At 43.4% G+C, this 13,446-nt stretch overlaps 1 protein-coding gene and 1 long non-coding RNA gene across 2 annotated transcripts; both read right to left on the bottom strand.

Moving 5' to 3' along the window:
* Positions 1–1,388: 1,388 nt before the first annotated feature.
* On the bottom strand, positions 1,389–6,271 carry LOC145714872 (uncharacterized). The gene is made up of 2 exons (XR_014137023.1): positions 5,827–6,271; positions 1,389–1,512 (listed from the first exon to the last, which is right to left on the bottom strand). It is a non-coding gene; the product is annotated as an uncharacterized LOC145714872 (long non-coding RNA).
* Positions 1,607–4,454, bottom strand: LOC144615914 (uncharacterized). The gene is made up of 3 exons (XM_081794582.1): positions 3,592–4,454; positions 2,018–2,955; positions 1,607–1,648 (listed from the first exon to the last, which is right to left on the bottom strand). The coding sequence occupies exons 1-3, from the start codon at positions 4,295–4,297 to the stop codon at positions 1,607–1,609; spliced, it is 1,686 nt and encodes a 561-aa protein (XP_081650708.1). The 5' UTR covers positions 4,298–4,454.
* Positions 6,272–13,446: the final 7,175 nt, after the last annotated feature.

Consider the following 13,446-nt stretch of genomic DNA (forward strand, 5'->3'; position numbering starts at 1 on the left):
ATATGTGATTACTCATCTCTTGGGATGCACCCCCCGCCCCCTCAAAAGAACTGGTCATTAAATGTGCATTCTCTTCTAATTTGAAAATCACTTCTGGATTTTGTCACTTTTCTCTCTCTCTCTCCAGATATACCATACAAAACAACACCCCTCCCATTTGGCATGATACCTGTGGTACGCTAAAATGTCAATATTATTAGTTCTATCCCTTAAGCTTAAAACACCCTGTAATGCCCGAAGTTCCAAAACCTCCCACAAAAGACCACCAGAGTTGTAAGTCAAAGCCAAGCGGCAAGGGTCGTTTATTGCAGGTTCGAACCTGGTCCTCTGCGCACTCGTCGCCGGTGACACAAGAGGCCACGATTAGGGTTGGTATAGCGTTTTTATAGGCAGAGACAAGTAGCACAGGGGAGGTTTTTTTTTACTTGTGGCGGGAGGAAGAAAGGGGGAAGGGGGTAGGTGAGGAATGTGCTAAGCAAGCAGGTTTACAGAAGTGAGAAATGCCGGTTAGTTTGTATACAATCACTCATTTCATTACATATCAGACTACATTTAGGAAGTTTTACGGCCCATTCTACAGTGGGTTACAATCAGGAAAGGTCTCACAATGCTCGTAGCAAACAGCAAGCAAAACAAACTTCTCAGCAATTGTATTTCTTATCAAAGATCCATAATAAGTAGAAAAGAGAACCTAGCTTTAAACTAAGGCAGGGCTGTCATTTGAATTCAAAGCTGTTCCTTTCATTCCCCCCTTTTCCTTGTGCCTAAAGAGCCAATCTTGGATCTTCAGTTTTCTATTTGTAATGTCTCGAGCGGTTGGTACTGAGTTCGTAAGACCATTAATTGTACAGCATTGAACCTGTCTTGGATAAAATTAATAATTTTGTTTATGATGCAGAGGCCTAACGTGAGAGCGAGAAGTAGAATGGCCAGAGGCCTGAGTAAAGCGGAGAGCAGGATAGTATTATAGACTTTCTGGGTTTTTAAATTAGAAACCTCCCAAGTTAAAGTATAAGGTATGTGGGGGTTGCCCATAATACTTATCAGTCCGTAGGAGGTGAGCAGGAGCACGCTAGTGAGTGTTCCTCCGATCATTGTGGGTCCGGAGCTGCTGCAACAGTCTTGGTATGGGACACCCAGGCCTTTGGTTTCAGCTGGTTTTCGGGGTCAGGTTTTCGACGCAGAGTCAATTTTAAAGGATGTGTCTTACTCTGGTCAACCGTCCAGGCGGTGTTGGCTTCCGGCACGAAGTCTTCTCGAACCGTAAAGGGATCAGCTGGTCGGGCGTGGGTGTAATGGATCCAGGTAGCAATCCCGTCGACTTTGAGAGCAGTGGGTGTGGTTAGGATCACAATGTAGGGTCCCTTCCACCGTGGTTGGAGGGTCTCTTGCTTGTGTCTCCGCACGTATACCCAATCTCCGGGTCGGTAGTGATGCGGCTCAGGAGGGGGCCCGTTTTCATAAATGGCTCTCAATCTGGGCCAAACTTCCTGGTGGGTGTGCTGGAGTTCCCTCAGGGAAATAAGAAGTTTATGATCATCAAATTCAGTTAACACATTAGACTGTAGGTTGGGAATTATAGGGGGGGGGCACTCCATACATGATTTCAAAGGGGGTTAATCCCAGTTTGTAAGGGGAGTTCCACACCCTGAACAGAGCGTAGGGGAGTAAGACTACCCAATTAGCGCCAGTCTCCATGGTCAATTTAGTTAAGGTCTCTTTTAGAGTTCTATTCATTCTTTCTACCTGTCCTGAGCTTTGGGGTCTATATGCACAATGTAGTTTCCAATCAGCCCCAATAAACTGCGCTATCCCTTGTATTACCTTTGAAATGAATGCTGGTCCGTTGTCTGATCCTATTAGGGTAGGAAATCCGTACCTGGGTATGATGTCTTCTAACATTTTTTTTTGCTACTACCTGAGCAGTCTCATGCTTGGTGGGGAAGGCCTCTGTCCATCCTGAAAAGGTATCTATAAACACTAACAAATATTTATATTTATATTTTTTAGGCTTTACCTCGGTGAAGTCTACTTCCCAATAGGTTTCCGGCCTGGTTTCGCAGGTTCTGGAGCCAGGGTTTTTCCCGTGGTTGGTGGCGTTAGTTGATTGACAAGCTTTACAGCTAGTAACTATCTGCTCAATTTTTGTCCTGGAGTCTTTAATGGTGATCCTAGCATGTCTTATTAAGTCTTGCATCTTTCTTGTGCCCATATGAGTGGCTCGGTGCATCTTGGATAAGACTTTATTTCCCATTTCTTCTGGGAGGATTATGCTACAGTCTGCTGCTCTCCACCATCCATTAAGGCACTGAGTGAAAGGTAATTTTTGGATCCAGTTTAGGTCTTCTTTAGTGTAGGCGGGATTTTCTGGTAAGCTAGCTGACCCGGGGTCTGGTAGGGTGGTCATTAAAGCACAGTCCACCTGTAAGGCCGCCTCTCGGGCCACCTGGTCAGCCAAATTATTTCCTCTGGCCACCGGTGTGACCGGTTTTTGGTGGCCTGGGCAATGTATGATGGCTAGTCGTTTAGGCAGCCAGAGTGCCTTTAAAAGAGCCAATATTTCTTTTTTGTTTTTGATAGTTTTCCCCTCTGCAGTTAACAGCCCCCTCTCTCTGTATATAGCTCCGTGTATGTGGGCCGTAGCAAAAGCATATCTGCTGTCGGTATACACGTTTAGTTTCTTGTCTTTTCCTAAAGTCAGTGCCTTGGTTAAGGCCACAAGTTCAGCTCGTTGGGCAGAGGTGCCAGCTGGTAAAGGCTCTGCCCAAACAGTCTCAGTTTCAGTTGTGACTGCTGCCCCCGCGTACCTTTGACCCTGATGTACAAAGCTGCTGCCGTCAGTGAACCAGGTGACCTCAGCGTCTGGTAGCGGGTGATCCTGTAAATCTTCCCGAACTCCATGAACCTGTGCCAATATCTCAGCGCAGTCATGGAAGGGGGTATCCAAGTCCGGGTCTGGTAACAGGGAGGCAGGGTTTAGTGTTCGGGGGGGAGCATAAATGATTCTGAGGGGATTTAATAATAGTCCCTGGTAGTGAACCAGTCGGGCGTTACTTATCCATCGGTCAGGAGGTTGTTTGAGGACTCCCTCGATGGCATGAGGGGTTGTAACACGTGGCTTTTTCTTTCTAGGGCATTCTCGGGCCCAATGGCCTTTTTCTTTGCAATAGGCACATTGGTCCTTATCTAGGGGCTTTTGGACAACAGCGGCCAGGACTTTGGTCATTTTTTCGGTGGCTTTAAGTTGCCTGTCCTCTGGAGTCTCTCTATTATTAAAGACACGCTGGGCAATGCGGAGTAAGTCCTGAATCTGTTTTCCCTCCAGGTCCTCTAGTTTCTGGAGTTTCTTTTTAATATCAGTGGCTGCCTGATTTACAAAGGCCATCACAACAGCAGCTTGATTTTCGGGGGCCTCGGGGTTCATGGGGGTATACTGTCTGAAGGTTTCCATTAATCTTTCTAAATAAGCGGCAGGGCTCTCTGTCTTACCTTGTATCACTGAATACACTTTTGCCAAATTAGTGGGCTTGCGTGCAGCAGCCCGGAGACCCGCCATTAGAGTCTGGCGATAAATGCGTAGCCGTCCCCTACCTTCTGCCGTGTTGTAGTCCCAGCCATCCTGTGGGGGTCGGGTCAAGGGAAAAGCTGCATTAATGAGATCAAGGTTAGCAGTGGGTTGGCCGTCATCTCCAGGAACCAGCTTTCTTGCTTCCAATTGAATTCTTTCTCGCTCCTCAGTGGTGAACAGGATTCGGAGGAGCTGCTGACAATCATCCCAGGTGGGTTGGTGGGTAAACATAACGCTGTTTAAGAGACTTATTAAATTTTTAGGGTTGTCAGAAAATCGGGCATTCTGGGTTTTCCAGTTATATAGGTCACTGGTAGAGAAGGGCCAGTATTGAAGTCGGGGGCTCCCCGTCTCATCGGGAGGCCCTATTTCCCGTAAGGGTAAAGCTACGGTGGAGTCAGGAAGGCGGAGTCCTGGCTCATGTGGGGCCCGCCTACGGGTACGTCCGGCCGGCCCTTGGACTTCGCCCCCACTAGGCATAGGCGCGGGTTGAGCCTCCCTATTCTCTAGTTCTCCTATGGGCTGGGCTACGGGAGGCTCTGCCGGCGCAGCAGGGATAGGGGCAGCTTGCGGAATAAGAGGAGGAACCTGGTAAGGGGGAGGGTCAAGGGAAAGTAAATCTTGGTTGTCGGGGAGAACAGGGGGTGCAGATGGAGTTGGCGGCTTGGGAGGGTTGATAGGTTTAGCCGCTAGGATTTGGCATGACTCTGCTATTAAGGAAGTGGCCATCCAAGGAGGTGGGTTTTCTACTAAATCTTGCCACACCAGAATATAGGGAATCTGATCCGAGTGACCTTCTTTCCCTGGTAGGAAAATTTTTTATTTTACTTTAAGGACCACAGGGAGGCAGAAGGTTCCCTCTGTAGGCCAATTGACCCCAAAGGTGGGCCATGCAGAGCGGCAATAGGTGATCAACTTCCTTTTGTGAATGTCTAGGCTTAAGTTGTGTCCTCTAGCTTTTACGTCCCTGAAGTTGGCGAGAAGGAGGGAGAGAGGGGTGCTCTGCGTTTGGCCCATGTTATGATTCTGAGGAAGAGGAGAAGAGAAGGGGGCGGCACGGAGGGGGCCCTGAAGCGGCTGAAATCAGCGATGGAGTTCGCACAGGCGACCTCCGAGGGTGAGACCCCTGGCGGCCTGGCTGGGCCCCGGGGGGAGGGGCGGGAGGGAAAGCCGCAGGCAGCTGAGGAAGGAGGAAAGAGGAACAAAGGATGGAATAATTAATTCTGATCAGCCGAAAAAACACTTAATTCCAATAAAACATCCGACGCACGAAAGAAAAACAAGAGCCAACAAGAATCTCTGACAGTGGTTTCAACTTTTTGGGGCCGTCTCGGCCAGCCCAACAGAAAGGGTTATGGCTAGGACGGCGGTTATTACAAGGGCCCAGGGGTGACAATACATTTAGACTGACATAGAAGCACTCGCGTACTCGCCCGTCCGCGTCCCTCGCGGGAACTTAGGTGCCTCTTAGCATGGGCGGGCAGGTATAACCCCCCTGCTTGGATCAAAATAAATTTTGACCGCCTTAAGCCGTATGAGGATCACCGCGGAAATCGGGTTAGAGCCCACTCGAATCCCGTAGCTTATGCCGTGGGACTACACATAGGGTAAGTCAGGCGCGTGCCCCTGACTCCCAACAATCATTCCAGTCGATTTAACAGACAGACACACAGACACACATCACATCAAAATACGGGTAACAATTGGCATGCCTAGATGGTTTTTTTTCTTTTAGACGCCTAGAGATATTTCTTAGCACTCTGGAAGTTCATAGAGAAAATGAAAGTATTTAGTTCGCAGGCGCGTTGGGCATAAGCAGCCCACAGAAAAGAATCCTGATGGGCCAAAAAGGCCCCCCGATGGACCAGGAAGGTCCCTTGATGGACCAAGAAGGTCCCCAGATGGGCCAAGAAGGCCCCCAGATGGACCAAGAAGGTCCCCAGATGGGCCAAGAAGGCCCCCAGATGGACCAAGAAGGTCCCCAGATGGACCAAGAAGGTCCCCAGATGGGCCAAGAAGGCCCCCAGATGGACCAAGAAGGTCCCCAGATGGGCCAAGAAGGCCCCCAGATGGACCAAGAAGGTCCCCAGATGGGCCAAGAAGGCCCCCAGATGTCAGTGGACGTCTCCAACTGACCCCGGCCGGGTGCCCTATAGCGCGTCCGCCAGGGTCACACCAGCTTCCAGACAGAACCGGTTCTCCAGAGAAGAAACACAGATCAGAGAGAAAAGGAAGAACGTTAGAGCCGGCTTACTTACCGATCGGAATCAAATACGACCCGTTGACCAGAAGTCTGGTGGGCTCGGGGGAGATCTCGGTGGGACCTCCAAATGTAATGCCCGAAGTTCCAAAACCTCCCACAAAAGACCACCAGAGTTGTAAGTCAAAGCCAAGCGGCAAGGGTCGTTTATTGCAGGTTCGAACCTGGTCCTCTGCGCACTCGTCGCCGGTGACACAAGAGGCCACGATTAGGGTTGGTATAGCGTTTTTATAGGCAGAGACAAGTAGCACAGGGGAGGTTTTTTTTTACTTGTGGCGGGAGGAAGAAAGGGGGAAGGGGGTAGGTGAGGAATGTGCTAAGCAAGCAGGTTTACAGAAGTGAGAAATGCCGGTTAGTTTGTATACAATCACTCATTTCATTACATATCAGACTACATTTAGGAAGTTTTACGGCCCATTCTACAGTGGGTTACAATCAGGAAAGGTCTCACAATGCTCGTAGCAAACAGCAAGCAAAACAAACTTCTCAGCAATTGTATTTCTTATCAAAGATCCATAATAAGTAGAAAAGAGAACCTAGCTTTAAACTAAGGCAGGGCTGTCATTTGAATTCAAAGCTGTTCCTTTCAACCCACAGGCATTTTAAATGCAGCAATGAGATTTTCACACACCACCCAGACTGCGCCTTTGATTAACTGCCTTCCTGAACTAAGGATACACCATAGCCACCCTTGCCAGCGAAACAATATTGTAGTGACCCAATTCAATTTAGCTCTTAGCCTTTTTAGATTGCTAATTCCATGAATCCATTTCACTACTCTACAATTTCAACTCAAAGGAAAAGAAAAAGGAAGAACCTTAACGTTGCCGAGTTATTAAAAAGTGAATAATACAACGACACGTATCACGTTCAGATGGATGCAAAGGAAGAGTTCTGTTTCGAGAAACCTAATTCAACACAAACCTTCTGTAATTTTTTCCCAGCCTGGGGAGGGATAGATTGCCTAGCTTTACCATAAGCCTGGGACCATATTTTCAACCATCTCCTGTGGTCTGATGGTCTTTAATGGACTCATGCAAATATCTCCAAGGGCCGGTTTTGAAAGCCCAGCCACCTAACAAAGTGAGCTTTAATTAAAGGATTAAGTCGTTAACAAATGAAGAGTGTTTATGCGCAGAAGGGCTTCAAAGCCTATTTTCATGAAGATGAGCGTTCTTTCTCTTGCAGCTGTCTTAGCCTTGGGGGGGAGTTCGCAGCTCTGGGTGGGCAGGAGTCCAGCTGAGTAGGAGGAGAGGCTTAGGCTGCAGGCAACGTTTCCCTGCAGGTGCTTCCTCAGAGCGGAATTTAGTCTGATGCCCAACTGGATGTGGAGAGAGGAGATCACTTCCTCCCCTGACGGACCATTTCATCTCATCTGATTTCAGATTATCTTTGGATAGAATCACGTGTTCAATTAGCAAAGTGACGTTCTCTGCTCTATTATTTATTATCATAAAATTTATAAAAGCATGCCAGTCCTGATTATTTGTGAGGACGTCCTGATTTAGATTAGATTTAGGTCAAGTTTGCAAAAAAAAAAAAAATTAGAGAGTAAAATACATGTTACCTTCCCCAACTATGACCTGTAGGTCCAATGGAATGCAAATTACACATGGCTTATATGGAACCTGCTTCATAAAATGATGCTATTCATGTTAAATATTTATCCATCATAAATAATACCAGTCAGTGATATGTTTCCACAGTGGATTACTATTAGCAATCAATTCCTAAGATGTTGGATTTCATCAACTTGCACAAGAGGAAAAATTTAGCTGACTCTCCAACAACGTGGGGGCTGGGGGTACTGATTCCCCGTGCAGCCCAAAATCTGTATATAAGTCCTGACTCCCCCAAACTTAACTGCTAATAGCTTACTGTTGACCAACCTTACGAACAATACACACAGTCCATTAACACATATTTTGTAAATTCTATGTATTACACACTGTATTCATACCATAAAGTAAGCTAGAGAAAAGGAAATGTGATTGAGGAAAAATCAACACAAGAGAAAATACATTTACAGTACTGCATTGCAATTATTGAAAAAATCCGCATACAAGTGGTTCAAACCTGTTGCTCAAGGGTCAACTGTAGAGATGGAAACTTCTAGAAAGTTAGTTCTTTAGAGAAACACAGCACTGTTCTTACCTCATGAAGCAGAATTCAGAGCATGCCTTCAGTTTTGATTTCTTCTTTCATCTGATGTTTCATGTGTCCTCTACAGGGAATTTCGCAAATTGTGTGTTCTTCTGAGCATTTCAGGGCATTTATTTCCTTTGATTTCTAGTTGGGTGAGCTAACAAAGAGTGGCTGGTAGGTGTGTTCAGTTTCCTACCTTGAAAACTGAGCCTGGAGAGTGGCCATCAACATGAGGAAACGTCGTGGCTATCCAAACAAGGAAAACAGGAATATTAGTGAACGGATAGACCTGGTGGCCATTAAAAATGATGATGTCAGTGTATGTATATCGAAATGGAAAAAGGTCCAGAATAAAAGGCTGAAGGAAAAGCAAAAAAAACAAAAACAAAACCAAAACAAAAAAACTAAAATTGAGGTGCATGGTAGATTCCATTTTTGTGAATAAAAATTTGTGTGGATATTTAAAGCCATAGAGTATGTCAGATGATAGAACTCCCTGAGAGTAGTTATCCTTGACTCATGAGATTCAAGATGATTTTATAGTATTTATAGTTCTGAGTTTATGCTTTGTAATTTTTCTACAGTATCTACAGACAGCATTCCCCCTCCCCCTTACCCGCAATTTTAGTTGCCCTCGGTCAATAGCATTCTGGAAACACACGCTCTTCCAGAGATGTGCTAGGAAGGTCAGTAGCCTAACACGACCTCACAACACCTGTATCACTCACCCCACTTCATCTTATTACGTAGGGATTTTATCATCTCACATTATCACAAGAAGAAGCATGAGAACAGCACAATAAGGCATTTTATCATTAGTTACTATTGTTAATCTCTTACTGTGCCTAACTTATTCACCGAACCTTACCGCAGGCATGCACGTACAGGAAAAAACATAGCACATACAGGTTTTATACTGTCTGCGGTTTCAGGCATCCACTGGAAGTCTTAGAACCTATCCCTGCAGTTAACCAGGGAGGGGGGGCTCCTTTATGGTCTTTATTGCCCAAAAAAAGTTTAGTGTTTTGCATCAACAAGATTTAATATGATTCTAAATCATCCCCCTGACTCTGACACAAAAGATACAGAAAAGAGGAGAATGACGAATGAGGTAACCACAGGTGGCGGGGTCTGGATTAGAAATTTACACTCAGGTCACTGTCACAAAGACTGTTCTGCAGACACTAATATAAGCTAGAAAGGCACAAGAGAGGCCAGAACTGCATTCTACCATTTCCTCGTGACCCATTAGGGAGTATAAAGTAATTTTCTTTAAAATATTGCTTTACCTTAATCCATAAAGAGTCATCCTATATTTCTCATTGATAAGCAGTTATTCACATATATTGTCAGTTTTATCCGCATTCAGATTTATGGCAATGAAGTCTAGATAAAAGTTCATGAAGGCTAACTGGCTGAGACACAGCATTACTAAATGTCTCCATTCTCAAGTCAATCAGAGCTTATGCCGTGGTTTAAGAACAGAGCCACCATTGCAAAAATAACAACGACAACAAGAAGATGAGGGTAGAACAAGAGACTTGGAGAAAATTTCCCTGACATAGGTCCTAATCAGTGCCATGAGGGCCTCTATGAATAGAATGAGAATTGCAGGGAGAGATGATATAGATAAATTCTTGCATTTACTAAGAAGGTTGTCAGTGGGATTGATAGTTACTGGAATATATAGTTTATATTTTGCAAAGTAGTAATTTTATTGTAGAGATTATGAACGCTTCAATTAAAATGGCATGCAATTACATGGAAGCCTATTTATAGAGTTTCTTGCCTGAGATCTTCCTCCTCCCGTGAAAACAAAACAAAGCAAAAAAAACTAATATCAAAGATACAATCTTAGCTTAAGGAGTATCTTTGCTTGTGAAATACATGTAGGTAGGAAAAGGAAGGAGACATATTCTGAACATTTTTGATGAGAAACGAACATCTTTTTCCAATTAGATGAATTGTTGTAGTATATCATCATGTTCAACCTCATACATATTTGCATTATGGGAGTTCCATATGTTCCATACCTGTTGCCTTATGTAAAATTCAACTTTATGAATTCTCTTTATGTATCTGTCTTCACAAAACAATCACATTCCTGACACAGCAAAGGGGGTGGAAGAAGGCCAAAGAAAAGATCCAGAATAGGGGCTGGAAAAACTCTCAGCATGCAGAGACAATGTGGGTTTTGATTGACAGGGTGACAAGGGAATGGTTGAACAGAGAGAGAAAGAGAAAGAGAGATTCCTGGGATGCTATACAAATAGGTGGATATAGCATCATTGCTACCTTGGCAAAGGACAGAACAAGCCCATCATTCCCATTGGTAGCTTTGTGTTTTTATTTGAGTTGATAGCACACAAGGTCATGAGTGACCTAGTGATATGATGGAAGACATGATGTGTGTGTCCTTGGAGATCATAGAATACTCTAGAACAGATCAGATACAGAGTCTTTTGAATTGCTCTGACCTCTGCGATCTGAACACAACGATATCTCTTCCTCTATTACTGTGGAGTCTTTAGAATTTATGAGGAAGTAGTCTTTGCATCAATTTTGTGGCAATATATTTTCAAATCTCCCACAAATGGAGATTCCCATTTTGTGACAGTCTGTAATAAACATCTAGAAACACATGCTGTGGCCCCATAGAGCAAACATAAAATATTCATTAACCATCCCTTTACCAAAATGAGGCTTAACAACTTGATACTGTTATTAATATTCAAAAGTGAAATATTCATTTTGGAAAACTGGCAATGTCAGAAGAATGAGGTTTCTTTCTTCTAAGGTGTGTGTGTGTGTGTGTGTGTGTGTGTGTGTGTGTTGACTTTAGAGAAATATTTTTATGCGGGATACAGAGGCAATGACTTCTTAAAACTCAGCAAATTGAATGATTTTCTGGAAGTTGATGAAGCCCTTCCTTTATTTTTTGAAATATTTTTTAATGTTTATTTTTGAGAGACAGAGAGAACACAAGTGGGAGAGGGAGAGAGAGAGAGAGAGAGAGAGAGAGAGAGAGAGAGGAAAACACAGAATCTGAAGTAGGCTCCAGGCTTGGAGATGTCAGCACAGAGCCCAATGTGGGGCTCAAACCCATGAACCGCGAGATCATGACCTGAACTAAAGTCAGATGCTTAACCGACTGAGCCATGCCGGCACCCCATGAAGCCCTTCCTTTAGATAAAAACCACACCATTGCCTAAATATGTTAGTTTTGTTTAATGATGTTCCCACCACTTTGTTTCCATTGAGAATAAAACTTCAGTAGATTGGGGTGTGGGAGGGGGGGAACGTCCAGAGACCTGGTTCTCAGCCAGGTGTATACAGAAATCATTCATGCTTTCTACACGTCTATTTCCATCAGTCTCATTTTGTTTACATGTGTTTGAAGAGAGAACAATACTGATTAATTTTGAATCTGATATTGATAACAAGGCAAAATCAGCTTTTGAAAGCCAAGGAATTAAATTGTAGCATGCCTTTTTCATCATTTTAAGTGCTCTCTCTATACCACGGTAGCTAGGATCTGGGATATCTACTGTTAGTTGTTTTATTTAAGAAAAAATTGAGTTCATACTCTCCACCATTGTACACATTCTAGTATACCACCTGCTACACCAGCTGTTTGCAATGGAGACAACACAGATGAAAAGCCTGCAGAAGTCAATTAATGCATAATGTTCTTTCCTTGCAAGATCAGTTACTAAATCTTACTGGTTTAGGTCTGATGTAAAGCAGCCCATGTGAAATTCAGCTTCCCTCATGAGACCATGTATCATCAGAATATCCTACGGCTCCCGTGGCTTAAAAATAATTCAGGAAAAGAGCAGAGTCCAGAGAATCTCATATTGGAAATGTAAACAGTGTGCTCTTACCAAATTCTTCTGGGATATTTATTATTTTAAACCACTGCTTTGTTTTTTTTTCTTATGGCTTTGAAATGCTAAGCTCAAGATACCCATGCATCTTAAATTAATCTATAAATGGGATGTGGTTCAAACAAATGGACAGGAGGTTTGGCATAACTTAACCAAACTGGGTCCCGCATATTGGGGTTGAGAAATATGCTATGATAATTAAGAAAAAAAAGTATTTGAGACAGAAATGTAAGGTAGGACTATTGCCCTCAAATATTATTGGGTTCTTCCCTACTAACTGTAATGGAAATAGTGGGTAACTGGGGCAGAGAGAAATACAGCATTAAAGAACAAGATGTTAAGTCTAGAGGCAGATCCGTGCATATAAGGCAGTTATCATACATCAGATCAGATCCAATCAGCAAACCATTTCCATAAACAGTGTTAGAACATCTGGCTATCTACTGGGGGCTGGGGGCTGGTATAAAGATAGAACGCTACCTGCATAAATAAGATATTAATTCTTTATTTTTTTTATTTTTTTTTATTTAAAAAAAATTTTTTTTTAACGTTTATTTATTTTTGAGACAGAGAGAGAGAGAGCGAGCATGAACGGGGAAGGGTCAGAGAGAGGGAGACACAGAATCCAAAACAGGCTCCAGGCTCTGAGCGGTCAGCACAGAGCCCCATGCGGGGCTCCAATTCACGCGAGATCACGCGAGATCCTGACCTGAGCCGAAGTCGGCCGCTTAACCGACTGAGCCACCCAGGTGCCCCAAGGTATTAATTCTTAAAAACAAAAGAAATACACAAACAAAAAATCTCAAAATAAAAAAAAAAAAATCATGCGGAGAAAAGAGGAATGATATTTTTATACATTTGGGAGTGGAACAGCCTTCCTAAGCTTGACATGACAGCAGAGAATCATAAAATCATGGTGTTAGATATCAAAATTCATGATATCAAGGACCATCTTGACTCTATAAAAGCCAGAAACTGTAAACAAAGAAACAAAACTGAAATCGTTGTCTTGTCTCTTTTATCATTTCAACACATAGAAGGAACAGTGGGCCCATTTTCACGTGTTTTTTTTTTAAATGAGTGCTTCAAACAAGGAAGTAAAATATATACTAATATGACCACAGTAATAATTTTAAAATACAATAAAATGTATCCACAGAACAGATTTAAATGGTAAAAGAAGCTACGACAAATGGCTAGTCACACTAGTAATTTAAAAAAGAGGCAAATAAACACAGACACGGAACCATTTTTTTAGCTTATCACATTGGCAAAATAAGAAATAGAAAATATGAATCTTTGATTAACTATGCAGGGAGATGGGCATTCACCCTTGATTAGTCATACCGTGACTACATTGGTTTTGTAAAATAATTAGAACTCCCCATAAAACTGATATTACTTTGATATAGTGATAGATACATGTTAGGTGAATAGCATCTTGTGTGTGTTTATAATACGTATTATTTTTATGACACTTTACCACATGCTATGCCAGATCCCAGAAATGCATGTTTCTATGGTGCCAAACCTGTGAAACTTTTTCTAATTTTTGAGTCCTGTGTCAAGCTTAGAGAACCTGTAAC

Source organism: Panthera onca, chromosome Y (assembly GCF_046562875.1).
Source record: "Panthera onca isolate mPanOnc1 chromosome Y, mPanOnc1 haplotype 2, whole genome shotgun sequence".
In the NCBI taxonomy this organism is placed as follows: domain Eukaryota; kingdom Metazoa; phylum Chordata; class Mammalia; order Carnivora; family Felidae; genus Panthera; species Panthera onca.